This window comes from Lates calcarifer, unplaced genomic scaffold, assembly GCF_001640805.2.
Source record: "Lates calcarifer isolate ASB-BC8 unplaced genomic scaffold, TLL_Latcal_v3 _unitig_605_quiver_1309, whole genome shotgun sequence".
NCBI lineage: Eukaryota > Metazoa > Chordata > Actinopteri > Centropomidae > Lates > Lates calcarifer.
In genome coordinates, this window is record NW_026117837.1 from 1,922 (window position 1) to 29,850 (window position 27,929).

Here is a 27,929-nt window from a genome sequence, read left to right on the forward strand (position 1 = left end):
GCATAGCATACCTCATATGGCCCAGTGGACACTCGCTTATAATGTACAACTGTACGGTAAATGAATGAGTATTAGTAAGTATCAGTTCCTAAAGTCAACACCCTGCAGATCAGGATGATGACTGGGAGGTGAGATAATGATCTACTTACAGGGAGCTCAAAGTGAAATTGAAATAAGAAGGGACGGCTGTATCCGCAGTGACTGTCTGTTGAATATCCGCCTTAAAACTAAGTTCACAGCGGCCATTAATTCCTTTTAAAGGAGTTAATTTTCAAAATGCGCATTTATGGTTTAACTGCTGCTTCGTGAAAGACTGCGTCACGGATTAAAATGTATGATTTTCTGACATTTTTATACTTTGGCTCAACAGCAAGGCGTCACTTAAGTGTCGCATATTCAATAATATGGCCTATTATATAAGTAAGTCACGCATCGATGACTCAAAAACGTCGCCGTTCCACAAAGAGGCAAACGACAACGTCCGGAAACTCAGCAGCAATAAAATGTAATAATGCACCTCGAGTATGTTAAACCTTTTCTTATGGATACCATTCACTATTAGCGTTGGGGTAACCGTTAGCTGCACGTCTGCTTTAGCTGACCAAACGGCAAACTACGTTAGCTATGTCAGGCCTTTTAAGCCATTTTGCACTCAGTTTTATCCTTTTAAACTACCACTTCTTCTTTAATATTTACTGACTTGATTACTTACCCTTCCATGGATACAGACGCTGCGCCATAACGAAGCCTTTACACAGAATAGCTGATGAGCTATCCCAGCAGCTATTCATCCTCACAGCTTCAATTTTTTTCATCTCTAGCGTTAGATGACCAGCCAATCAGCGGCCAGGAAACTCACCATCATTTCCGCTCTTAGGAAAAAACAGCCCTCTGATAGTAACCATAGACTAATAGTAACAGATAATAATAACAGTGTTACATCCAGTTTATATCACAGTTTCCATAATATGAATTTAAAAAAGATGACAGATCTGACACTGGCAAGAAAAACACTGAGATATAATTATATACACTTTTAAAATGTATTATTAAATTTCATTTTTAAATACAAAGAGAAAAATATCGTTTTTGTAAATTGGCCATCTACCAGATTTTATGCTTACATTCATTTTCAAATCAATGCAGTCAGGAAATTTCATCACACCACAAACATTTAGTAACATTTGGTGAGAATGTGATGACAGAACACGTTCATTACATTGAGTAGGACCTGAGAAAAAAGCTCTTTACTTATTTGTCAGAGGACTGAAGTGTGTTATAGGGGTTTGAGACGGCAGAACTGAAAGACGTTCCACTCAGGTCATGTTTCTCTCCTGTTACTGCAGAGGTTGTTTTAGTTCAAACAGTCCTGTTCCACCTTTGACTACTTTCCCCACCACCAGGCAGGCCGACGGTGACACCAGCTGATCATGTGACCCTGAAAAAGGAGAAACAAAAAAAACAAAGATAAGGGCACCACCGGCTTCAGGGCAATGGGTGAGGACTTGTGACGGGAATCCAGAAAGGCTTCAAACTCCCTGAAACACTGTTATCAACTTTCACAGAATGTATCACGGTTAAAGGAAACTGATTTACTCTGAAATATGAGTCTTGACTTTCCTCCCCTAAATCTAAAAAATGGAAAGCTGAGTTTAGTAACTGTGAAGACCTTTAGTATTCATGGCCTCTGTGTGGTTTGACGTAAATATACCACTGCAGAAGGTTGACAAGTAGTATAGATTACACACGTTACATTTACAGTCAGCACCTTTGCCAAACAAACCCAGAGGCTATCTAAGATTTGAATAGTGTTGTCACTTGAGCAGTGTCAAGTTTTAGTCATAGCACATCATTCCCAAAGCAGTTAACATCCTCACTCTGAAAAAAGCTTTAACCAATAACTATCTTCCCTACTCTCTACATACAGTGTGACTTCTTATCTCTTCTCACCTTCAGTCAAGACACAAAGAGCTACAAAAATCTAACAGTGTGTAGAAAACCTTGTTATCATTTTTGCATAATTATTGACACCCTATTCTCACCCAGCATGGTAGCCTGTTTGAGGAATTTGTAGCTGGTCTCAAAGGTCATCTGCTGCAGAGGAGAGGAGTTGGACCTGATGGCGTGCCGGTTTAAAGGTTTATATACACCTTCGAAACACATGTAGTCCGCTACCAGAGACAGATGTCTGGGATCCACCTCGATACCTGAAAACAGACTAAATGTGAGTGGTTCTGAAAGCCTCTTTGTCTGCATTTTAATTGTGTGAGTGTGAGTACGTACCATAGACAGCAAATACATCTTTGATCTCTTTCTCTATGACCTTCAGAGCCACTTCAATCCCATAGGTGTTAGCCATGGCGTGCACCTCATTGGAGTACAGCCTGTTGATGTCCAAGATCTGAAGAAAAAAAAAATGCAGTCTCAATGTTGTGATTATCACCAAACAGATCAAAATGTGCAGTTTCGTAATATACTACACAATTTCTTGAGCAATTAACTCTAATCATGATCTCCCTGATTATCTGACAATAAAATCTTACATAGTCAGAACTGATCTACAACTGTCATTTTGGATCTGTGGCATATAAACATCAAAACATCTTCATAGAAGACATAAATACATATATACATATATTTGGAGTATATAAACAATAATCATTCCTTTACTTAATGTGACCTGGACCCAGAACCCAGAAAATGGATTCAATGGTTTAACTAGTCAAAATAAGTCATTCTTTTTGGAGTTGCCATAATTATATATAGTCAATAGTCATATGGCTGATTAATCCATCAAAAGAAAATAATTCTGCAACCAATTAATCAATAATTTCAGTCATTTTCCACATATTTACTGGTTCTAGCTACATGCATGCAAGAGAAAATAAAGACTTTTTAAAATAAAACTTGACTTGACTTATTGATACCTTCTCAGGCCTTTTTTCAGGAAATGAACACATAATTAGAGGCATCTTAAATTAACATTTTAACAAATCAAAATAACTGGACAAATCAGAAATTTGTGTTTTGCCTGTGAATGAATGACATGCAGGTATCTCACTCCAGTAAATGTTAAAAAGCTTTCAAGTCAATTTGTGGCCAAAACACCCTGGAACACACTGAATTTCAGGACACTCCCCTACTCACTTTGACTTTAAGTAGCTACATCATGGTGAATTTCTTCACCATTCTATTTAAAAAAACCTCCAAAATGTCCTCAAGTTTTAGTAACACGTACATCACTGTACTTGAACATTTCGTGCATGTTGATCCCCTCCGTGTTGAGAATCGTCTCTTTTGCTCCGCTCTTTGTTGTGGTTTCACTCAGAAGGCAGCGAGTCAGGCCCCTGGTTTCCATGATGACGGCGTTCTGGGCCAGTGTCGACAGGACCGAGGTCAGGTCGAAGTGCACCTTGCTGACTGGCAAGACCAGGTCAACCTATAAAGAGGGAGACAGCAGGTGGATGAAGGGTGAATGGGAGAATTAAACTAAGGCTGAATTATTTTGAAAAGAAAAAAATGTTTCAAAGTAATGTCAAAAATAACCTCGTGACATTGTGAGCACTTTTTAGACATCAAGGCTTCTTATGTGGAAACAAACCATACTGTATCTTACACAGTCAGTACTTCTATACCATGGCTGCTGAGAGTTCTCAGTTTTGATTGGTTAGCATGTGGCTATTGATATCCTGTATAATGCCTGAGCTAGCTGTTTATTGAGTCACTTTTGTATCAATGAACCAGTATTAAACTCTAGACAAGGACAGCAACAGCTATTCTTTGTCTAACTTCTTATCTGGGGGATAATCATGCACATGCTGTTTTGGAACTACAGCTCCTATAATGCCTTGGGGGATGTAGACAAGAAGTATAATTGTGGCATGGTGTCATTAGTTTACTTTTTTGCAAACTAGCATAGTAAAAACTACACTGAATTATCTACTAGCAGTTCCTGTTTGCAATATGCCTGAGGATACAAAGACATCTATCAGTGTATTACTTTGATACGGAAAAAAACTATTTTAGAAATGTATTCACCATTGAAATGAATAAATGAATAATGAATAAATGAAATCGGAGATAATGACAGTATTGGAAAGTGTTAGATGAACCTACAAATATGTGTGTCATGTCTGTGTGTTCAGATTTGACTGAATTATGACTCAGAAGAAGACTGAAGTCTGAAGCACACTGTGGCAACCAGACTGCGGAGGTGTCGCTCATAGTTAGTAATAATAATAATAGATAAACTGCCCTGTGAGAACCACATATATCTTCAGCAAAATTTCCTTTTATGTGATTTGATTTGATTTGACTATTTTAATACCTTCAGTCCAGCCTTGTGATGTTTATTTCCTGCTATTATCCGTTTGTTGTTTAGCCATGTGTTGCAGTAAGATTAATAGATGGGTTTGAGGTGCACAAACTGCAGTACATTTAAAGCTCAAAAACAGCATCATAAAGTGTTCATAGAAGTAAATGGTTAGCTATTATGAGACTTAACATGATTCACATATTTGCATTAACTGACAGGTAGCCAGTTTACAGGAGAGATAAGGCCTTTCATCTTGTACTTTAGCACAGAGGGATGTGGTACACAAAGAGATTTCATTACTGGTTCAAGAGGTTTCATCTAAATTTGCTTTAGTCTGCTTGGGTAACACAGATGAACTCACCTCACACCAGAGTTCACGCTGGTGGTCATAGCAGTATCTTTCTATCGCTGGGTTGGACTCCAGAACAGAGTTGATCCTCATCTGAGTCAAGCTCTCATCTCCTTCTCCTCCCCCTCTCTTCACTCGTTTCCTCTTGCTTTCCAGTCTCCCTGCTGCAGACTCTGGTGGGGACTCTTCCTGACTGCTCTTCTCCACATTCTCCTCCTCCTCTTCCTCCCCCTGATCTTCTTTATCTTCGGCATCATCCACCCCATCCTCCTCCTCACTCTCATAGTCCACCTGCAGAGGGAAACAAAGATGGCTGTCAACTGTCTTATAATGATACTGCACTGGTGCTGGATGCATCATACTCCCACATATGAACAGTGTAAGATTTATGCTGGTAATTACTGGGCTGTTTTTCCTTATTGTATCTTTAGATGACTATTAAGAGAGAAAAACTTGACAGTGTTCAAAAGCAAGTCTGAAAAGCGGATTGCATGGTAGTCAGACTATTTCGAATACAGTTGCTACAATTAGTCGATTAATCGATTAGTTGATCAAATTCATTTTGTCGGTTGTCATTTTCCAAGCACAACCACCAAACATTTGATGGTTCCAGATTCTTAAATGTGAATTTTGGACAAAACAAGACACTGAGATGCATCACCTTGTGCTCTAGGATATTGTGATGGGTATTTGCACTGTTTTCTGATGTTTTACAAACTACACAACTGATCACTGAACCAAAAGAATAATCAGCAGATAAATTGATATTAAAATGAAGTTAATGCAGCAGAGTGTGGATGAACATAAATATGTTCTTGACCTTGGAACCTTATTAGATTTCTCTTGCCTTCCTCAGTGGATAGAGTTTTCTCACCTGAGCAAACTGACCTAGGTCCATTACAAGTGAGCAAATCTACTGATCAAAACCATGAGATGTGGTTGAAAGCTCTGAAAAAATCTTTAAATTAGACTCTATTTTCATGGTTAAATGCACAGTGTCTACTCTGAGTCAGTGTGATAACGCTATATTTAAAATGCAGTTAGGTTTATACAGGTAAATGATACACAAGTACACAAACAGAAACACATATATATATATATATATATATATGTGTGTGTGTGTGTATGTATACATATGTATGTATTTAAATAACTGCAAAACAACAGCAATCCCTGCAGCTAAAATGCTAATTTGTCCAACTAAGAATGAAAACACTGTAGACTAGATCAGCAGCTAACTGCACCAAAATGACCATAACTTCACCATGTGAGAAGAACTACAGAGGTATAAAGATCTCATTCTTAACAGCTATGCAGTTGTAACACCTCATCCCTCATCTCTCTGCATCTGTTGCAATCTGACGCAGATAAGATGAAAATGTTCAGACAAGTCTAAAACAATGCACTAACTAACCACTGAGCTTTCCAGGAACAGTCAGGGATTTGGCTCCAATCACATGAATCACAAGAATCAACATGAAGTATTTTATCTCTCCTCATACCTCCTCTTCCTGTTTGCCTTTTCTCTTGGCATCTGAAGCGTCGGCGTCTCCTTCGTTTCCCTGGTCATCGACAATCTCTCTCTCCTCTTCTCCTTCCCCATCATCTAACTGATGAATGAACATGAAAAAGATACTTCAGATTTGTTGGTTTTCAAGGAGGAAAAAATCTCTGACAAAAATACCAACACTAACAATGCTCAAGAGAATACTGAATTGAAGACAAGCCAGTTAAAAACAGACCCCTGCTGTGTCAGCCGTTCCATCTCCATCATGGTCTTTATCTCTGGGGGTGGCCTTCCTTGTCTCCACTGCGATTGAGGCCAGCTTGGCGCTGCGCTTCTTAATGGCTTCGAGGAGGAGACGGAAAAACCTGGGAGGACAGAGCGTGAAGGGGAGACGATGAGGTGTTGATATCAGGGTATTCCTTACTGGACTCTGGCTGGGGGACTAAAAAGTGCCTACACACACACACACAAACCTTGTTTCCATGTAGTGGAGGATCTGCTGGGGCGATAGCAGTTTATCATCACAGTAACGCTCATGGGGCAGAAAGTGGAAAGCGACTTTGAATGTCCGCAGCTTTTGGTGTTTTTCAATCCGCAGCGACTCAACGACGTCCACTTTCTGCAGGACCTGTTCAAACACACACATGGGGTTGTGGTGAGTTCTGAAAATTTCTTTCCCATGCGTCCTCCTTTTTGCACATCCTGGTAGGCAACACAAACAGGTTAGAACACGTCCAAACAAACTGTGAGAAATGAGAAAGCAAAAAAGGACACAAAAGGAGGGAAGACAGTGGCAACTGCTGGCATGAGAAAACAAGAACACAACACACCAAATAAGCCACACAATGAAAACGAAAGACAAGGGAGGATGACGGAGGATGAATAGAAAACACAAGAGGAGCTTATCCTTACCTCAGCCAGACACACCCTTGTGAGTTTCTTACGGAGCATCTTGGCCTTCTTCAAGGCTTTCTTGTTGTTCAGTACTGGAACGCTCATCATGGGTGTTTTAATGTTGGAGCCGGCCACCATCAGGATCTCTCTGAGTCTGTGGGACAAAGAGAGACAAAGAGAGATTGAGAAATAGAGGGAAAAGTATGGTAGAGGGGTTGGATGGATGAAGCAGGAGGAAGGTGAAATAACTGAAGGGATAGATAGAGGTGGCAGTGAAGATGTGGTTGTAATAACACATGCTCACATCACTGCTCGTATTCCTCAAACTTTCAAAAGCTGCTGATAAAATTTCTGGTATACACTGCAAGCAGAGACAGACACGCTAGCTGTTGGTTTTAAAAGTTGAAACCAACAAAGTGTATTATCACAAAACCACAAGACTAAGCCCAAAGACAAACCTGTGAGCTCATAAAATCATACTGACAATAATCTGAAACAATCTAGATGGGAGACCAATGCTGTGCACTAGTCAGTGCTCAATCACTAGTCAGTAATAACTCTTTGTATGACTGTGTGGTGTATTACCAAACTTCTGAAAAGCCTGTGCTGGTTAGTATAATGTATGAGCAATTTGCTTTCTTGTGGTTTCACTTTATACTGTAGGACCACAGCTGGGATAAGTCAGCTCTTTCATATCACAACCTTCTGCTGTGTTTGAGTGGGACAGAAATCCTTTTCCATTCCATTCCAGTTATTTATTTGTACGTTATTTTGCAATATGTAATGTATTCTATGTACTGCAACTAAATAAATTCAGTGTCTAAAATAGACTGGTGTGTTTACTTTTAGAGAACTACTAAAATAACATTATGCATCTTTCCAACTCTGCAGTGACTGGGTATACATTTTTTAACACTGTAACATGTCCAAAGCTCAGATTTTGTGTTGAGTAGAACACAGACAAGGTTCATTAAAGGTGAACTCTCCTGCCTTTTTTGTACAGATATATCACCTGCAGCTGCTGAGCACATTTCTCCATTTTTCAAAAGCAGGTAACATATGATATTTATTTGTCATACTATAGCACTTTATCAGTGCTACATTGTATGTTAACTTATGATTGCCTAAAAGGTATATGCTAACTGCTAATGGGTCAGAAAGGTCTGTGTTAGAAGTGGTATTTACATTAACTTCAGTAACTACAGTAAAATTTGAGTTGAGTAAAGGACATGCAGGCTGATCTGATAACTGAGGCTGAGACTGAAACATTTAGAGCACTGGTTGTCAAAGCTCTGTGTATTCCCTGGATAATGTCTGAATATGTATGTAAAAGGTAAGGAGGTGACATTACCGAGGAATTCCCAAAGTGACGTTCATCTCTCCTCTGCCGGCAAAGTGGAAGGTGTTGAGGGTCATCTGGGTGGAGGGCTCGCCTATGGACTGAGCTGCCAGCAGACCCACCGCTTCTCCTGGATCGCACAGTGAACGCTGCCATTTATAGTGCAACAGCTGGCGAAGGCTGAGGACACAGAGAGAGAAGGATGACGCTTGTTTTACTTCACAGCAGGACAGAACAGGTAAAGATCATGTCACAAATAAAGAAAAAAATGGCAGTAACATCCTTTTTGTTATTCAAAAAACAAGCACAATTGCACTGTCGACACCATGAGCCACAGAGAGGAGCCTTTCCCACGAATATAAGTTTACATTTAAAGGGAGTCTGTTTGCTGTGCTGCAGCATGTAGTCAAATCAAATGAGGGCCTGAAGCCTTCTTAATATTCTAATTGGGGAATATGGATCCTTCCATTTATCCCTTGACCTTATTCTCTTGTTAAGGAAGCAAAACACTAAGAAATTTGAATGTGTGTGCATATTTTGCTAATGAATACAAATATGAAGTATTTCCCTATGTTGTTTCAACACTTTCAATTTTCTAGCTTCATGAAATTACACTGCATTTTATAGTATCGACATTTTTTTACCCAATTGAAAACTCTCACGTTCAGTACCTGTGGGCATCTAGTGTGTCTTGACTCGTCCTGCCTGTGTTTTGCAGATATTTCTCTGTGATGTCGTGGAAGTTTTCAGACACTGATCCAAAGCAGACGTCTGGTCTAAACAGGCCCAGCGAGGGCTCAGGGCAGCGGGAGGACTTCCTGCTGTATTTTGATCTGCTAGCTTCATCCAGAGAGTGCCACTGCTGTGTGAGCTGCGGAGGGAGCAGAGTTCAAATGTACTGAGGTTGCGTATGTACTGAGGCTGGAGGAACAGAGTGTGGCACTGAATCAGAAGAATCCTTCACTTTGTTGTGTGTAAATACCTGCAGTACGGCAGCACTTCTGCCGCAGACCGCAGACCCTGGCTCTGTGGTCTGCTCAGTCTGTTTTAGTTTGGCCGACTTCTTCTGAGAAAACAACAGGAACGCACCTGACATAGATTAAAACACACATACATAAACATTACATATATTCCCAAAAGCAATGTTAACATGTGTCATGAACATTTCACTGTGCATTCCATGAATTCTCCTGATCCAAGGATCCACTAATGCAGCCACGATGAGTCCCAAGTGATGATAAATCTGATGATAAAGTCACAGAGGTCTAAGCACTGAAGATGTGACATTATTTTACTGCCTAGTTGTCATGTACCTCTCCGTGGACATGCCAACTCTCTCTTTGCCTTCCAGCGCTGGATGGCTGCAAAGTGTTGACTGGCAGTCTGAGGGTCCAAACGTGCCAGAATCTTGTCAAGGCCCTGGGATCTGTGGATGACCTAAAAGAAAGAGGGAATATATGGTTGGTTCTGTTCAGCGTATTGTTCTACCTGTTTGTGGGCTGTGAGCTGTTTAAGTTAGCTATTTACAGTGTGGGCTGTGGTAATCAGTAAAGTCAGTGGTGTGTGGTGCGCACAGGTGAAGTGTGTGGGTGCAAATATGTTGTGTGTAATGTGTAAAACAAAACATACAGCCAGGACTTATGTAACCTAGAACAGACTGGGCACCACAAGTGTTCACATAACGGGTTAGTACCAGATCAAACAGATCTTTTGCAGTTATAAAGTGATATGTGCTTTTCTGAGTAGGAAGGTGCAGTAAAATGTGAAACATTCAGCTGAGCAAATTTTAAAACAATAACTTGTAACAAGATGTGTAATGTAAAAGTTCACTATTTTGGGGAAACACCTCTAATGCAGTCTAACCATCTTGGTTGCTAACCCATACACAAACCAAAATGTATAGAAGACTAATTGTAGATTTAGAGGAAGTTACTTGCTCTAACTATTTGAAAATGCATCAAACATCCTTTTTTTAAATTTTTTTTTCTCCTTAGAGAGAACTAAGATAGCCATTTCCCCAAAAGAGACATGAGGGTGGTATCAGTCTTTTCACCTAGTTAGCATGTTTTCCATAAGTCTTCATTTAAAGAGAATTTACTTGAGGGGAAACTACTGAGATTATTTACCAGTTATAAAGCAAACATTTCAGTTTGTCAACTTGGTAACTGTCCTAGCTACTGCAGTGCAATACTAGCTCAGCTCATGCCACATAATGTCTGTGTGTAGTACATATTTATCCCCAGCAGCCACGTTGGAGCACAGTGGGGCCCATGAACTACACCTTCAGTGTGGCAGCCATTTTGGCCAGTGGCATCCACTGTGGAGGAAGCACTGAATTTGACAAGGCTGCATTCTTTTTCATTTTAATTTACTGTCGGCTGTGGATCAGATCTGTGTCAGAGGCTGTTGCTGTCATGATATTAGCTGTGGTTTAGGATTCAGATTAGGTTTAAAACTTGCAAACCAATTGCCACATGTTCTTTTTGAGCATATTACTTTTTTCACCACAAGCCGTGGTTGAAACTGCACCTGTGGTTCAGCCAAAACCCAATTTAGTGTTAAGTGTAAATCGACCTAATAACAACTAAAGTTCACTGAATCTGAGAGTTAACATGAACAAACAAAGGCATATTTCCACTGCTGGTTTTCATTTGTTTGTAAAATGTGTAATTATATTCAAAAGGTGTCACGTCTGCCCCGGTTACAGGTTACACACTGTCTGACAATCTGCAGAAGTCAAGTCACAGTGACGAACACAACCTGAGGACATCATCCACATCCAGCATCCACAAATCTGCTTGGAAATCATAGAAAAAGAGATGCTCCTTACTTATAACTCCGAAACTCCACCATGTCTTTAAGTTTTATTTAGTATCATACTGGTCTGGATCTCCATGGATGTACTGCAAACAGCAACTGCAAAAAGCTAATTCAATTTTGATAGCTCCAATGTCAGCAAATACAGACTAAATTATAGAAACTCTAGCTCCAAAAATAAATAGTAAAAAAGAGGGTCAAGACTTGAGCAGTTGCCTTAAGTGTTCTGGAAAAGGAGAGGACTTTGAAAACCACTTCTATAGATAATAATGTCGCCTGCAGCTGTGTTTACAGCCTCTCTTCCACTTTCAGTTTAACTGAACCTGAAAAGAGCTAAAACAGTTCTAAGAATTAATTAATATGGTGCACTTGTCAAGGTGTTCTCAAAAAAGAATGAAAATCATGGCCACAACTCCACAACAACACTGTGTTTGTGTTTTACTCAGTGCTACCTCGTAGTTGTCCTCTATGAAGGGGAACTGTCTCGGCTGCAGGAACTGAGTCTTGGAGATATCCAGCCCATCCTCGCCATACAGGAACTGGACCACAGATCCGTCGCTGTCCCTCACTGTTAGATCATACTGCACTACCAAACCCTCCAGATGCTTTATGACACACCTGCAGAGAAGAGGGTGCGAGGGAGGATAGAAAAGAAAGAGAAACAAGATGACGGATGTTTGAGGTTTTGTTTTGCTTTGGGTCACATCAGATATAATTTCCCACTACGAGCTACATGAACTATTGCACATTTGCAAAAGCAGCGAGGGAGCAGTGTTTCCCTTCCAAAGATGGTGAAATTCATCCTTAAATTCTCAGTGTGTTTGAGTTAAAACTAATAATTCTTCCGGGGGCTGTATCATGCTGTCACTTCAAAGAGAACTCTGAGGTTGGTTTTTAAACTGGAACATCAGTCAGACAAGTGCCCAGAGCAAGCCAACACCTCAAAATAACTGCTGAACAGCAGCTGACTGTTAGCATGTCACTGAAATGATTTGAATAATTTTTTTCCCCTCTGCCTGAGAAGCTAAGCACGCATCTCCATTTCCCTCTCAGCCCTCATGCAAACACGCCTGTTAAATCAAAAATGTTTCATGCGTTTCTGTATCTAAGATGCAAATCCGTTTGAAAGAGCTTCTGATAGAGACAGGAAAAAAAATAATCACACTAAATGTGACTTTAATGTCTCTGTGACCATGTTTTAAGATGACTGCAGCCTTTTCTGGTCTATGAAGCAGTGAAGTTTACATTACCTCTGCAGGTATCCTGATCTGGAGGTTTTCACAGCTGTGTCGACCAGTCCCTCTCTGCCAGCCATACAGTGGAAGAAAAACTCCTGAACGTGATCAGATTACACACAGAGGAAAACACATCATTAAGTAACAAGAGTCTTCATAAATGTCTGAGGAGCAGTGGTGCAGGAGCTACAGAGGTCTACTGTGTGTTTTTGGCATCACAGTCCTCAACAGGAGATAGAGTATAAAATGAGTCCTCTCCACAACAAATAAACACTCCTCGTGTACCTGTGGTTTGATGCCTGTGAGGAACCTTCCAGAGACGAAGCCTCCAGCACCGGGTGCAGGGTCGTATGGCTGGAAACACGGCAAGAATTTCCCAGAGGGCATCAGTGGAGGCCTGCGGCCCTCCAACTCGATCTGACCTAGTAGACACGAAATCTGAAACACACACACGCACAGATCAGGTCAGGATATTTGTGGATTAAGAGTCTTAAGAGAATGAAATATGAGAAAATAGTTAAGGTAAGTTTAAAAAGGGGGTATTACCTGCATGGTGTTTACAGTAGATCCTTTGGCTCCCGACTGGACCATCAGTTGAAGGTTGTTGTCTGGGAAAGAGGTATGTAGTCCGATTGGCATACACACCTGGGGACACACAAACCTGCATTTTCATCATCTGTCCAACCACATGCACCACTAATATGTAAAGATGTATGAACACCTGCCATCTACAGACCTGCTGTTCTACATCCTGTATGTGGCCATAACATATATGTCATGGCCACATACAGGATGTAGATGGAAGCAACTGACAGTAACTGCAAGCCTTTTTCAACCAGGAAGTTGCTATACTAGGACCTATAGAGGCCTTTGTCTCATGTTTCCTCCAGAACCACAAACCTTGAATTACCAAACCTTTGGAAAGTGCTCCACACAGAGCAGGGACATTTTTATTCTGATCTTAGAGCTAACCAACAAGAAGTAAATTAAACACAGGCAAAGATCTTGGTTTCCTGTAACCGTTCCTGTGGTGGAAACAGTCTGTGTTTCAATTCCATTTCACTCTGCTGGTATTGGGTGTTCTAACACAAGTAAGAGTAGAGGAAGCAGATCAGTCACTTGTGCTGACTGTCTGCAGTTGCAGTAGTGTTGGTACTAGTAGCAGTAGTAGTGACAGGATACCTTGTTGATATCATTGTTCACTTGGTTGGCCACTTCTTTGAACTTGTGGTCGGCCATGCTGAAGTCTCTTTGGTCTGGGTTGAGGTGAGCGTCCTGCCAGCGGCTCTGAGCCTCAGCTTGATCCATGTTGGAGGGCAGGTTGAAGGCTGCCTGGAGGGCCTGAAAAACACAAAGGACAAGAACAAGTCTGATTTTTCACTAGAAAAACACACTTCCACCCCTTTCTGCTAAAAGTATTTCATTTAAGGTTAAACCACCATCTGTGGAGTCTGAAACAATTTTGCCTCCAAGACAATGGACCTCATACAAGAACCACTTGTACATAATTATGTGAAATACTGTGGAAATGGAGTTGAAATATATCAAAATCAACTAAAATAAAATATATAAGCATAACAAATTTAATGCAAAAAAAATATTCTATTCACCATATAATCATCATCATGGCTTACCAATTTATCTTTTCAAAGGCTATTTTTCCCTGACAGTGTAACATTGCCTTTCATAAGCTATAATATTATCTTGTCCAATATCTCTGCAGCTCAGGTCACATGCCCTAATTTAACCTAACTTCCCGTCACACCATTCTGTCTTTATTTTTATCATAGTGCAGCTCTGCTCTGTTGAAATGTAACTGGCAGCTGTAGCTTACTATTTATATTTTCTTATTGTGTTGGAACATTTGTATTAGCACATTATTCACATTTAAAGTTCAGTTTCCTGGACAGGCTATAGCTAATAAAGTTAAGACACCAACTATCAGTCAAAGCAGCACAATAGTGCTCAGCTAACGCTCAGCTAATGTCTGTGTGTAGTACATATTTATCCCCAGTGGCCACGTTGAAGCACCGTGGGGCCCATGAACTACACCTTCGCTGTGGCAGCCATTTTGGCCAGTGGCATCCACTGTGGAGGAAGCACTGAATTTGACAAGGCTGCATTTACTGTGGACTGGTCCACTTTATTTGTTTCATCAACACAAACACTGCGCATGCTGAAACTCACTTTGGTGCCAAGCTTCAGTGATTCTTGAATGATTTTTTTCCTCTGCTTATTGGCTCCTGGTTTCACCAGGATATCCTCCACACCTAGACCAAAACACAAGACTTGAATATGATTCTCAGCTGTTATCCTCACTGCATTACACACAATAAGTGACAAATGCTGATTGTACTGTCTGTAATATTTCAGTGGCAGAAACGTAACAAATAGCTTGGTGTGTGTTTTATTCACTGTATCTGGGTTCTTACCCAGAGTGAAGCCTCTGTACAGCTGCAGGTAGGCAGTGAAGAGTCGAGCCAGACAGCTGAGCAGTTTGCCGCTGGTCTCCCCTCCGTACAGCTCATAGCAGCAGTGGACCAGACCATAGGCTGAGGAGCCATAGTGAGCTTTGTCCAGAACCCCCACCAACAGCTCGCCCTGACGAATCACCACCTGAGAAGCAAAGAGAAAGGGAACAAAGAGACCTAAATAACTTCAAACATTCAAATAAATATTGTCTCTCTTTGGACTTTAGCCTAAATATGAATAGTTACACAATTTGCTGTCTATGCTTGTTTCAAACATCATATGAGTCATTTCAACATTCTGCTGGAGTCAAGTTTTAATATGCCAAACAAAAGCAAAACACGTTTGTATCAGGCTGGATCAATGCTGATATGTTGATTTGGATTGGAGCGTGAAATCTCTGTATACCTGTGAGTCACACATGCTTTCAGGTTTGTACCCCGGAGCAGCACGTGGTGGGACCTGTATCCATGCTTTGCTGGGAATTTTTGATTTGCCAACCAGGTTGAGAGGCACAGCTTTCTGTGGGATTACATTCAGCAGGAGCGTAGACACCACCTGCAAGAAAACACCAAAATAATTAGTAAACATAAGCAAGCTGAGCTTGCAGGGGCATTAAAGTCAAAAAGTGCTTTATCAACAGTCATGTTTTGTCCTGTATAAAGCAAAAGACACTAACTGAACATAGTGAAACTCTTCATCAGCTTGCACTGTCATAAAGCACCTCCAGAGCATCTCCTGAGACACAGACTAAAACGTCACAAGTGTGTTTACCTGCTTTCCTGTCCATAGTTGCTGTGGTCTGAGTATGGCCGGCGGCAGCAGTCTGACTCTGCCTGGTCTGTCAGTAAGTCCTCTGTACACCAACTCAGTGTACTGGTCTCGGGTGAAGAAACAGCCTCGTATCGTCATTCTCGTTCCTGACACCATGTGGTCCTGGATCAGACCTGCTAAAGGTTTACCATCCTAAAGAAAGAGAAAGAGAGAGAAACTATGTGAGTGCTGGGAGCATATGTGGAAGAACATATAAGCGACAAAACAAAAAGATGACTTGCCAGTGTGAAGTTGGCTAGTATTCAACAATATAGAGTACCTGTACTTATCATTTCTGAGCACCTGTGTACTGCTCTGTGTGTGCACTGTCACTTACTGGTGAATGTGAACTCCTCTAACCATCCTAGAACTGAATATATATATATATATGTGCCTTTATATGTACAGTATCAATGTGACAACAAATCTAACAAAATCTCACACATCAAACATCCTGTTTTGCATATGGCTTTATGTGGGTGCCATAAAGCACTGTGGTTAAAAGAAAGAGTGTCAGACAAACTCTCCCTTATAACTGAGCATTATGTGAACTATGCAGCGTATATTTATTGACACTGTACCTATAGGCCCACTCGTTTTTTGTATCATTTCAGTGTACAGTTGCTGGTTTAGTGGCAAGGCTCATTTTCTTATTCAAATTCAAGCACTGGGGCAACCGATAAACAGGCTGCTGTAGTGAGAGATAACCTGATATGGAAAATTTGTATCTCAATATAGATGACTCTGTTGTTCAGTCTCTGCTGTGGCCGTTTACTCCTTGTTACTCTACAGTACAACATGTAAAGAGTGTCCTGATAGGAGTAAGGGAAGTCAGAAACTATAAATCCCTTATAGTGAATGCATCTACCCTGTTAATGTGAGCTTCAGTATGAAGTGATGCTGTGGCTCAGTTGTGGTGATTCATATAGAATATATGAATAGAGTGGAGGACTGCTAAGTTAGTTGAATAATGTACTGAACGAAACCCGGGCCTGATACAAGAACCACTTTTACTGTATAATGCAAATGAATGTGGACATGGAGATTAAATAGCATATCAAAATCAACTAAACATATAACCAAAACAAACTTCAAAAATTCTATTCTGTTCACCATATCATCATCATCAGCTTCCCAACTTACTAAAAGGCTTTTTAGACTGGATGATTTTATTAACATGTTTAGGTACATCTTCTGTTACCATTGACAGTGTAACATTGCCTTTCATAAGCTATAATATTTATATTAATAATAATCTAATATTATCATAGTGCAGCTCTGCTCTGTTGAAATGTAACTGGCAGCTGTAGCTTACTATTTATATTTAGGGCCCGAGCAACGAGTTGCGTGGGCCCAACGGGGCCATGCAACGAGTTGCAAGGACCCTCTTGTTTTCGGTCTGTTTATTATTATTATTATTAGGGCCCGAGCAACGAGTTGCGTGGGCCCAACGGGGCCATGCAACGAGTTGCAAGGACCCTCTTGTTTTCGTTCGGTTTATTATTATTATTATTATTATTATTTTTTTTCTTCTTTTTCCGCCTCTTTGATTGCCTTTTTGAAGGCCTTAACATGCGTCAAAACTCCTGAAAATTTGCAGACGCGTCAGGCACGGCGAAAAATTTAAGAATTTAGGGGTCTTGAGCATGGGTGTGGCAAAATGGCCTCGGTAGCGCCACCTACATTTTTAACGGAACAGCCCCTCAAGCCCGTTGCGCCTAAAAATCTGAAAATCTGCACACATATGTAACATCCCATGACGCACCAAAAAGTCTCTTGGAGCCATATTCTAAACCCAACAGAAAGTATTTTTATTTTGACCGGAAGGTGAAAAAATTGTGTGCTTTTGGCCATTTCCAGGGGTCGCTTGAACGCGAACTAGTCCTAGACGCATTATCCGATTGACTTCAAAATTTGATAATTTGTTCTTAAGACATAGACGAAGTTAAATTGCAAAAGTTTCTGACTTTTCATTGAAGGGCGTGGAAGTTATGGCCCCTCAAAGTTCGATCACTCGCCACAAAACAGGAAGTTGCTTTATATTTGCTATATTTCGGCCATACTTTGTCCAAACTGCATCAAACTTTACAGGATTGTTAATGGTACCTATCTGCACACATCCATATGTCAATATTCATACAATTGTTGTAGCACCACCTATTTATAGCAGGAAATGACATATTTTATAGTGTGATGTCCAGTTTCTAGACGGGTGACCAGATTGACTTCAAATGTTGTCAGCCCCTCCTTGACAATTTTTGGAAGAAGTCCTCCGAAAATTGTGAGTTTTGGTCGAAGCGTGTGCCGGTTCTGGCCCGTCAAAGTTCGGAAACCCAACTTCCTGTTTGAAACCTCAGATTTTGGGGTAACTTCCTGTTGCGACTCTCGACTTTATCCTATAGATGGAGCCATTGTATTACTCTTTGATGGGTTTTTGGAAGGGGGTCTCTGTGTGTGTGTGTGTGTGTGTGTGTGTGTGTGTGTGTGTGTGTCTGAGGGGGGAGGGGAAGAGGAGTTGATTGAGTCTGTGAGAAGCTGCCACAGGGAGGTTACAGTCAAGAGAGCCAAGAGCTGTCACAGATGATGAGCTCTGAAAAATATTATCACAGAAAATAATTAGCATAAAAGCTTTTATTTTAAATTTGTTGCAACAAATTCAGGTTTCTTACACTGTTTCCCTTATTGAAAACTAAATTCTACCTGAAATGTATCAATAAAAATCTTCTTTTGCAGTTAATGTCACCAGTTTATAGTTTAGTTTTAATAGCATTCCCTGTCACTGATGTGCCTTTAATTATCGGTTCTATCAGGGATCATTTATGTGTTTATCTTACGGGGGTGAGCCACCTCACAGGTTGGTTATATTACCTGTTGACCTCAGCTCAGTGAGCTAAGACAATGTTTAATGCAGTGTTTTTTCTGATATGAAAATGGATATTATTCAGCACATCTAACCTCAGCAGGCCCCTCTTCAGAAACTCATATCTGCAGATGTCAAAGCTGGCTCAAAAAATTAAACTGGCTTCAAATTAATTTGAAGGAATTGTAGGTTATTTTGAATTCATGTAATCTTACCATATGTCTCCCCTTGACCAAAGCTGAGCGTGGATTGATGCTGTCTTTACAGTTTGGTTTTGATCAGTTAGGAAATTTCACAAGGGGTCAGCTGATTTTTTCGTGTTACTCAGTGTACGGCAACAGGAAAAGTGCATGTCTACATCCACCGGCGTCGAGGTGAACCAGCTGAATATAAGCCACTCAAGTTGACGACAAGTGCATTGAAAAGTAAAAGCTGCTGGCCTTTACCTTTTCTTTGTCAAAGCGCCTGTTCAGCCAGTAGTTAGTAAAGTAATATTTTCAGCGTTGTCCACAGTCTCATGACATGTTTAACAGGAAGCACAGCACGCTGGTTAAGCTCATGGCAAACTGTTACTAACAGCTAAAATGAAAGCTTGTCTGTATGTAGTCTAACTGGTTAGTTTGTCACTAATCTCCAAATTTTGCAAATTGCTATAAACTTCACTCTCTTAAACCAGTAACAGTCTGAGCTGGACTGATAGGGGTCTGTATGGATAAAGATAAAATCCGAATGATACCCATCCCTACAGCTGGTTAGTGGCTTCGCCCTGACTTTAGGCAGCTGAGATATTCACTGTTCAAATAACTTCATTATAAGCCTTGTTTAAGCATAAATGATTTATATATGCACCCAATAACAGAACTTAAAAAAAATGCTTTTGCTCAAAGCTCAAAGCTTTTAAACTCAAGTTAAAACTGAGTTTTATCTCCTTTTGGGAGGGGGTATCTCTCTCTGTGTTTGTGTGTGTGTGTGTGTGTGTGTGTGTGTTTGTGTTTGTGTTTGAGGGGGGAGGGGAAGAGGAGTTGATTGAGTCTGTGAGAAGCTGCCACAGAGAGGTTACAGTCAGGAGAGCCAAGAGCTGTCACAGATGATGAGCTCTGAAAAATATTATCACAGAAAATAATTAGCGTAAAAGCTTTTATTTTAAATTTTTACATCTCGGAAGTGTGAACTGTTACGCCAGCGTGTGCCCTGCGACCTGCGCTGACCCCGCGGTTGCCGGAGTCCCGCGGTCGCCGCTCCCCGACGGGCGCCGGGTGCGAGGGCCCGTTCAACGCTGCTCGCAGCTTTAATTATTATTATTATTATTATTATTATTTTTTTTCTTCTTTTTCCGCCTCTTAGATCGGCTTTTTGAGGGCCTTAACATGCGTGAAAACTTACCAAAATTTGCAGACGCGTCAGGCACGGCGAAAAATTTAATAATTTAGGGGTCTTGAGCATGGGCGTGGTAAAATGCCCTCGGTAGCGCCACCTACATTTTTAAACGGAACAGCCCCTCAAGCCCGTTGCGCCTAAAAATCTGAAAATCTGCACACATATGTAACATCCCATGACGCACCAAAAAGTCTCTTGGAGCCATATTCTAAACCCAACAGAAAGTATTTTTATTTTGACCGGAAGGTGAAAAAATTGTGTGTTTTTGGCCATTTCCAGGGGTCGCTTGAACGCGAACTAGTCCTAGACGCATTATCCCATTGACTTCAAAACTTAATAGTATGTTCTTAAGACATAGACGATGTTAAATTGCGGCAGATTTTGAGTTTTTGTTGAAGGGCGTGGAAGTTATGGCCCCTCAAAGTTCGATTACTCGCCACGAAACAGGAAGTTGCTTTATTTTTGCTATATTTCGGCCATACTTTGTCCAAACTGCATCAAACTTTACAGGATTGTTAATGGTACCTATCTGCACACATCCATATGTCAATATTCATACAATTGTTGTAGCACCACCTATTTATAGCAGGAAATGACATATTTTATAGTGTGATGTCCAGTTTCTAGACGGGTGACCAGATTCACTTCAAATGTTGTCAGCCCCTCCTTGACAATTTTTGGAAGAAGTCCTCCGAAAATTGTGAGTTTGGGTCGAAGCGTGTGCCGGTTCTGGCCCGTCAAAGTTCGGAAACCCAACTTCCTGTTTGAAACCTCAGATTTTGGGGTAACTTCCTGTTGCGACTCTCTACTTTATCCTACAGATGGAGCCATTGTATTACTCTTTGATGGGTTTTTGGAAGGGGGTCTCTGTGTGTGTGTGTCTGTGTGTGTGTGTTTGAGGGGGGAGGGGAAGAGGAGTTGATTGAGTCTGTGAGAAGCTGCCACAGGGAGGTTACAGTCAGGAGAGCCAAGAGCTGTCACAGATGATGAGCTCTGAAAAATATTATCACAGAAAATAATTAGCATAAAAGCTTTTATTTTAAATTTGTTGCAACAAATTCAGGTTTCTTACAGCATTTTCCTTATTGAAAACTAAATTCTACCTGAAATGTATCAATAAAAATCTTCTTTTGCAGTTAATGTCACCAGTTTATAGTTTAGTTTTAATAGCATTCCCTGTCACTGATGTGCCTTTAATTATCGGTTCTATCAGGGATCATTTATGTGTTTATCTTACGGGGGTGAGCCACCTCACAGGTTGGTTATATTACCTGTTGACCTCAGCTCAGTGAGCTAAGACAATGTTTAATGCAGTGTTTTTTCTGATATGAAAATGGATATTATTCAGCACATCTAACCTCAGCAGGCCCCTCTTCAGAAACTCATATCTGCAGATGTCAAAGCTGGCTCAAACGTTGTCCACAGTCTCATGACATGTTTAACACGAAGCACAGCACGCTGGTTAAGCTCATGGCAAACTGTTACTAACAGCTAAAATGAAAGCTTGTCTGTATGTAGTCTAACTGGTTAGTTTGTCACTAATCTCCAAATTTTGCAAATTGCTATAAACTTCACTCTCTTAAACCAGTAACAGTCTGAGCTGGACTGATAGGGGTCTGTATGGATAAAGATAAAATCCTAATGATACCCATCCCTACAGCTGGTTAGTGGCTTCGCCCTGACTTTAGGCAGATGAGATATTCACTGTTCAAATAACTTCATTATAACCCTTGTTTAAGCATAAATGATTTATATATGGACCCAATAACAGAACTTGCAAAAAAATGCTTTTGCTCAAAGCTCAAAGCTTGTAAACTCAAGTTAAAACTGAGTTTTATCTCCTTTTGGGAGGGGGTATCTGTGTGTGTGTGTGTGTTTGTGTTTGTGTTTGTGTTTGAGGGGGGAGGGGAAGAGGAGTTGATTGAGTCTGTGAGAAGCTGCCACAGAGAGGTTACAGTCAGGAGAGCCAAGAGCTGTCACAGATGATGAGCTCTGAAAAATATTATCACAGAAAATAATTAGCGTAAAAGCTTTTATTTAAAATTTTTACATCTCGGAAGTGTGAACTGTTACGCCAGCGTGTGCCCTGCGACCTGCGTTGACCCCGCGGTTGCCGGGGTCCCGCGGTCGCCGCTCCCCCGACGGGCGCCGGGTGCGAGGGCCCGTTCAACGCTGCTCGCAGCTTTAATTTCTTATTGTGTTGGAACATTTGTATTAGCACATTATTCACATTTAAAGTTCAGTTTCCTGGACAGGCTATAGCTAATAAAGTTAAGACACCAACTATCAGTCAAAGCAGCACAATAGTGCTCAGCTAACGCTCAGCTAATGTCTGTGTGTAGTACATATTTATCCCCAGTGGCCACGTTGAAGCACCGTGGGGCCCATGAACTACACCTTCACTGTGGCAGCCATTTTGGCCAGTGGCATCCACTGTGGAGGAAGCACTGAATTTGACAAGGCTGCCAACTTTCTAAAGAGTCTTTTATTCATTTACTGTACATCTTAGTCCATATTAGACATTTGATAGGGCTCTAGGTTCTACTCACTGGATTTATCCAGATGACTATGTGACACAGGCCTCAAGGCCAATAAGAACAGACAGACTGATCATATGCAGTGTTAGCTAGATACTCACTCAACACTCACTGATATAATGTGTCTATGATCAGCCCTCTTTATAAACATAATCAGATAACTGCAGCTAGAGTTGAGAACTGTGGCAAACAGTGTAATGTGACAGTCCAGCATGTACAGTGTGTATATACCCACCTTGGGGACAAGGTACTGCTGGTCAGTGCTGACTAACGTGTAGGCCTCTGCTCTGCCCAGCTCACTCTGAGGGAAGTGAGCGTTCATCTCGTCTCCATCAAAGTCAGCATTGTACGCCTTGCAGTTAGCATAGTGGAGCCTTAATACCTGTAACATCAAGTTGACATAAGGTAAAAAATTGTCATATATCCAAGAAACCTAGCAATGGAGCAGCATCCTGCAGCTGATGAAGACCAGCAAACAGATTTATTTCAAACACAACCCTGTTTCTATAATAAATCACAATAAAACTAATTATCCTGGATTGATTAGATCTTGCCTTCTCTCCTGGTAGGATGCGGGCACAGTGGGCTTGTATGGAAGGTCTGTGCAGAGTAGGTTGTCTGTTGAGTAACAAAACATCTCCGTTCTTTATATGACGATTCACCTGGAGGCACAGAAAACAAGAGGAGTGAAGAGTTGTCCCACTGACAGTAACACGATAACTTACACTGCCGGGTGCACATGAGTATTTAACTCACTATCTTTACTGGCATCTTATGTGGACCAGGACAGGGCGTCAGCAGTTGCTTGGCCACCGCTTCTCTCTGTGCAAGGTTGCTAGCTGATAGGATGGTTCTCCTGCCGTCCTCATTAATCACCATTGAGGCACCGGGGTGGACGTTAGGCCCGTTAAGGACGGCCTGACGAAGCTCCTTCACGTTCCATGGAGTGACAGGCTGAGGGTATGTGAGCTTAGTGGCAAATACCTGCACAAAAATACAAAAGAGATCGACAGTGTTTAATTCTACAACAAACCTTGAGCTCTGGTGATCAATCTTGATGATCCCCTTCCACAAGAATGTTAGCTGATCTTTCTTAGTTAATCAGAGGCAGATGTACCATGGGTATTCCTATCTCGTTGGTCCCGATGTACATGTCTGGACAGATGACAGATCGTGCAGCGTAGTCCACTCGTTTGCCCATCATATGTTTCCGGAACAATCCCTCCTTCTTCTCCAAGATCTGGCAGAGGAGAGGAAACAATCAGATAACTGGAATTTCTTCATCAGTCAACAAAAAGGAAATATTATACTGTTAAATGCTGATTGGCTACACTATGCCATTGTAGCATATGCCTCTTGCATATTACTTGCATGTTGTTAAATACATAATTTAAGCTTTTAACTGTTGTATGTAGAGCAAAATCTTTTTCTTTCACCTTTATTTGATAGTTGTAAGGTGTAAATATTTATGCTTTTTTCATATTTTTTAAGTTATTTTATATCTCATATTTGATACCAGGCCACATAGTATCCAAGGTGATGATGCAGCTATGAAGCCCATCGCCAGGGTAACAAGTCAGACTGGGCTTGTATCTCTCAGATCAGCGTTTGACTGTTACATCAATCTGAGAATATCCACGTGTGGCCTATCTGAGAGAGACAGTGACTATACTGACATCTAGAGGGATTATCTATCAGTACTAATCCATCTGTATCAGTAGTGTCTTTGTGTAGTTTGTGACAGAAAAGGTCATTGATCCTGGTGAGACTTGTTGGCCATACAACTTGTTACTAAGTGTGGCTACAGTTCATTCATTAGTATTATGAGTTTCTGTTGATTATGATTTTTAGTATATTTTTAGTATAGTTTTCCTGAGTCCAGGCTTGTATCCAGATCTCACAGTGCTTATATGCAATAAACATGACTGGATCTGTGTCTCTCCATAAGAGTCAACTGTTAGCCACCATCTCCAACACAATGCACAGACTGGAAACTGTCATCAGTTGAGCATCATAAAAGATTTAACAGGGGTACTGTAAACTGTAACAGATCTGTACCCTACCATGACTGTTACACTATGTTGTCATTTATTCTACCATGTTCTAAGAGCCTTATGGATCACTGTGGTGATTCGTTGAAGCAACGGGTAAGAGGCAGCTGGAAAAACGTGGTCTAACCCAGACAGAATGTGTTATGTTACACTGTGCTGTTGTGTGTTACCCACAATATTTGTGTATGATGTGATACCTGTCTGATTCCAGGGTATTTCTCTGTCATCATTTTGTCCATGTCACTGTCAAAGACAATGTTGACATGGGTCTGTAGTCGAATCCAGATGTTGTAGAGTTTGTCTGTTAATGTCTGTCCAGGGATCCCCGACAGAAACGTCTGTCTGTCTGGTCTGTCTGTTCAGGGGGTCTGCTCAGTAGTCTGAAGAAGATGAGGAGAGGAAATGTTCTGTTCACCATCACCATGTGGCCACAATAATAAGATGCTTTAACTGGATCTGTGCAGCTATGCTAACATGGATTACAGTTCATCACAGGCATACACTATCTCACCTCTTCTTCCTGAGGGGTTTTCTCCCCAGCTATGAGAGCCAGCAGTTTCCTTATGATTCCACAGTCCTTCATGACAGCCTGCATGTTGACTGTCTGACCGTTAGTGAACATCTGGTCACCAAGTCGATTGATTGGACGATACCTGACAGGTAGAAGAGGATGAGGTGTGAGGTAAGAGAAGGCAACACCTCGGTTAACATCATAGTATCAGGATAGATTTGGTCTTTAGCTCCAATCATCACACAAAATAAATACTACTTACATAACAACATGAATCATGTTGCATGTGTGTGTATCCCTCCCAGCAATCACTCATTTGTTTTGCTCTCAGTTTCCAAAAAAGTTCTAGTTGAAGCTGTAAGTATTGTATGGACTTCATATTCATTTTAAATACTGTACCTGCAGGGTGGGACCACCAGCAGCTCCAGGAAGAAGAGGTCAGGATAGAAACCTCTCTCTCCATCCTTTGATGCCGTGTCCTCCTCCAGCCCAGAGAACAGACACTTCAGGAAGAAACCTGGAAAGTTTTTGATATTTTGGAAACTCTTCCTTCTCAACACCAAAAATGGAGGAGCTTTTAGCTGTTTTTCGTAACTCTATTCTGAATCCACAAAATGGTCAGAGAAACAAAAAGGACGTTGGTGATTATTATGTATATAGCACTTTTAATTATGGTTTAAAACACACACACAGAAACTTTAAGTAAATCAATAATAACAAACAGACAAAAAAAGCCTGAAAAGTATGTCACACATCAGTACAAAATCTTTATTACCCATCTTTAGACATTTACTACCTACAATTCAGTTTGTCTATACCTTTAAAATGTTACTGTTTATTCATGCTCTCTGATGAGACCACACTTGTTCATCAATGTTCATCTTTAAATGTTTAAAGACTGGCACCACAAAGCTCCAATAATTACCAGTTTTATTCACAGGGTGGACTGTGTTCTGTTGACCTACCTTCTTTCTCCCACAGTTTGCTGGTGTGTTCTCTGGCAGTACTAGCGGTCAGGTAGACCCTCTTTCCAGCAATCAGATCTAATGCAAGGAACACATGAACCAAAGCTAGGTCAGAGCGATTTACTGTGTGTACATATGTACAGGCAGAGGTTAGCCTGGATATAAAATAGGTACCAAAGGTGGTGAAGAGTTACTAGTTACACATCACCTCCAAAAAAGCAAAGACAGAAACTGGCTCTTTCCCACAAATGACTCAATCACTCAGCAGTTAACCATGTGTTCAAAAATAAATATACTCAAATTAAAATGAATTACTCACCATCAGTACTGTCACTGGTCTGTGCTCCTGATGCATTGTGACAATCAGCTTGCTGTTGTGCTCGCGACGCACTGTAAAACCTGCCGCTCCTACACAGACAAAAAAAACAAAAACAAATACGATTACACCAAGAAGTGGACCATTAGGAATTTGACCATTAAAAATATCTATGGCAAAGCAATACCACACACAATCACTATGCCAGCTAACTTTTTAGTCCTTTGTTCTAATTCTTAGGTGAAGAATTACTCTTATCACCATGGTTGATTCCATATATGTATGTATGTATGTATATATACAGTATATGTATGAAAGTACTGTATGAGTGGCTACATAAGACAAATCATAAGATGATGGAGGTGAGGGCTAAGGTTTGCTACATAGAGTATTTCAGACCAAATTAAATGAGAATTAAGCTCATTGCTTCGTCATTTTCATCGTGTTACCTGCACCACGGACATTTCCTAGTTTTCATGTGGATCCTCCAGAAGTCATTTATCAGACTGCTCTTCTTTTCAACAAGGTGTTTGATCTGAAAAACACACACACAAACTAAATTAAACAAGGTCTGGCTAAAAACTGTGTATATCACAGCATGGCTTTTAAATCATAATAAACAGTCTATGTGTGTGTGTGTGTGTTTATTTGAGGGTCAGTGTGACTGCATATCTTTGTACTCGTGTATAAGTGTGTACTCACTGGTTTGATGTTCTCTGAACCTTCAGTGTCCTCTTCAATTACTGTGTCTGTAAACTCCTTCAGCACCTGCTCAATCTCATCTCCAGTGGCTTTGGGATTCTCCTCCAAGTACTGACCACACATTTCACACACATCCATAAATAAATGCTATATATAATTACACAACACCACTAAGCTAGGTAGAGCAACCTACTGCCAACCTATCAGGTGATAATTACTATAGAATCACTATAAGTAGATGCTATGCACCACCCACAGTAAGAACATCACAATTCTCTCCTCCAGATTAAGCAATAAGTATTACAATGATAAACAATAGTTGCTTTATTTTTGGATACAGTGTCTGTAAAATCCTGCCAAAATGAGTTTCCACAACAAGCATAACACACCTGGTTGAGAACTTGCTCTGTTTGGTAGACCTGTTGCATGGCTCCATGGTCCAGTAATTTCAGCTGGTTTAGCAGCAGGTGGATGGCAGCTCGGGGACACGTTAACATGTGGCACGCCAAACAGGAACCACGAATCAACAGTAGAGTTTCTAATGGAGGAGAGTGACAGAAAAGGAAAAAATATTGGTAAATATTTCTAAAAGCAGGTATACTAGAGCACACCCAATAACAGTCAATTGTAAACATGCGGGCATCGCATGTGTATGATGTATGCGTGTGTAGTGCATTTTGTTGACATGCTTACATCAAAGAACAGTGGGTTGTATACTGGTAGAGGTAGCTCCACGTGTCCCAAGTGTCCTGGACACTGGTTGAAGTCCTGACAGCAGGTTGAACACACCTGGAGAAAAAAATAACAGACAGTGACAAGAAGCAAAAAGATTTAATTTCAACTTAAACTTCACACACACAGAATAGTAAACC

General features: G+C 40.8%; 1 protein-coding gene and 3 non-coding genes across 4 annotated transcripts; all 4 read right to left on the reverse strand.

Annotated features, from left to right (window-relative positions):
* Positions 1 to 928: 928 nt before the first annotated feature.
* LOC108879306 (DNA-directed RNA polymerase I subunit RPA1-like) lies at positions 929 to 27,840 on the reverse strand. The gene is given in 35 exon segments (XM_051069126.1): positions 929 to 1,438; positions 2,043 to 2,207; positions 2,284 to 2,401; positions 3,239 to 3,439; positions 4,677 to 4,955; positions 6,167 to 6,274; positions 6,407 to 6,536; positions 6,645 to 6,799; positions 7,084 to 7,219; positions 8,417 to 8,584; positions 9,076 to 9,275; positions 9,387 to 9,493; positions 9,718 to 9,841; positions 11,674 to 11,839; positions 12,472 to 12,554; positions 12,742 to 12,894; positions 13,003 to 13,101; positions 13,639 to 13,797; positions 14,644 to 14,726; positions 14,889 to 15,072; positions 15,334 to 15,483; positions 15,700 to 15,891; positions 22,748 to 22,894; positions 23,067 to 23,174; positions 23,269 to 23,496; positions 23,630 to 23,752; positions 24,761 to 24,943; positions 25,075 to 25,216; positions 25,474 to 25,591; positions 26,040 to 26,117; positions 26,359 to 26,447; positions 26,805 to 26,890; positions 27,058 to 27,168; positions 27,447 to 27,595; positions 27,751 to 27,840. Coding segments are annotated over 34 exon segments (4,782 nt in total). The 5' UTR covers positions 27,555 to 27,595; positions 27,751 to 27,840; the 3' UTR covers positions 929 to 1,337.
* LOC127142130 (small nucleolar RNA SNORA5) lies at positions 10,619 to 10,755 on the reverse strand. The gene has a single exon (XR_007812628.1). It is a non-coding gene; the product is annotated as a small nucleolar RNA SNORA5 (small nucleolar RNA).
* LOC127142129 (small nucleolar RNA SNORA5) lies at positions 14,442 to 14,578 on the reverse strand. The gene has a single exon (XR_007812627.1). It is a non-coding gene; the product is annotated as a small nucleolar RNA SNORA5 (small nucleolar RNA).
* Positions 22,306 to 22,442, reverse strand: LOC127142131 (small nucleolar RNA SNORA5). The gene has a single exon (XR_007812629.1). It is a non-coding gene; the product is annotated as a small nucleolar RNA SNORA5 (small nucleolar RNA).
* Positions 27,841 to 27,929: the final 89 nt, after the last annotated feature.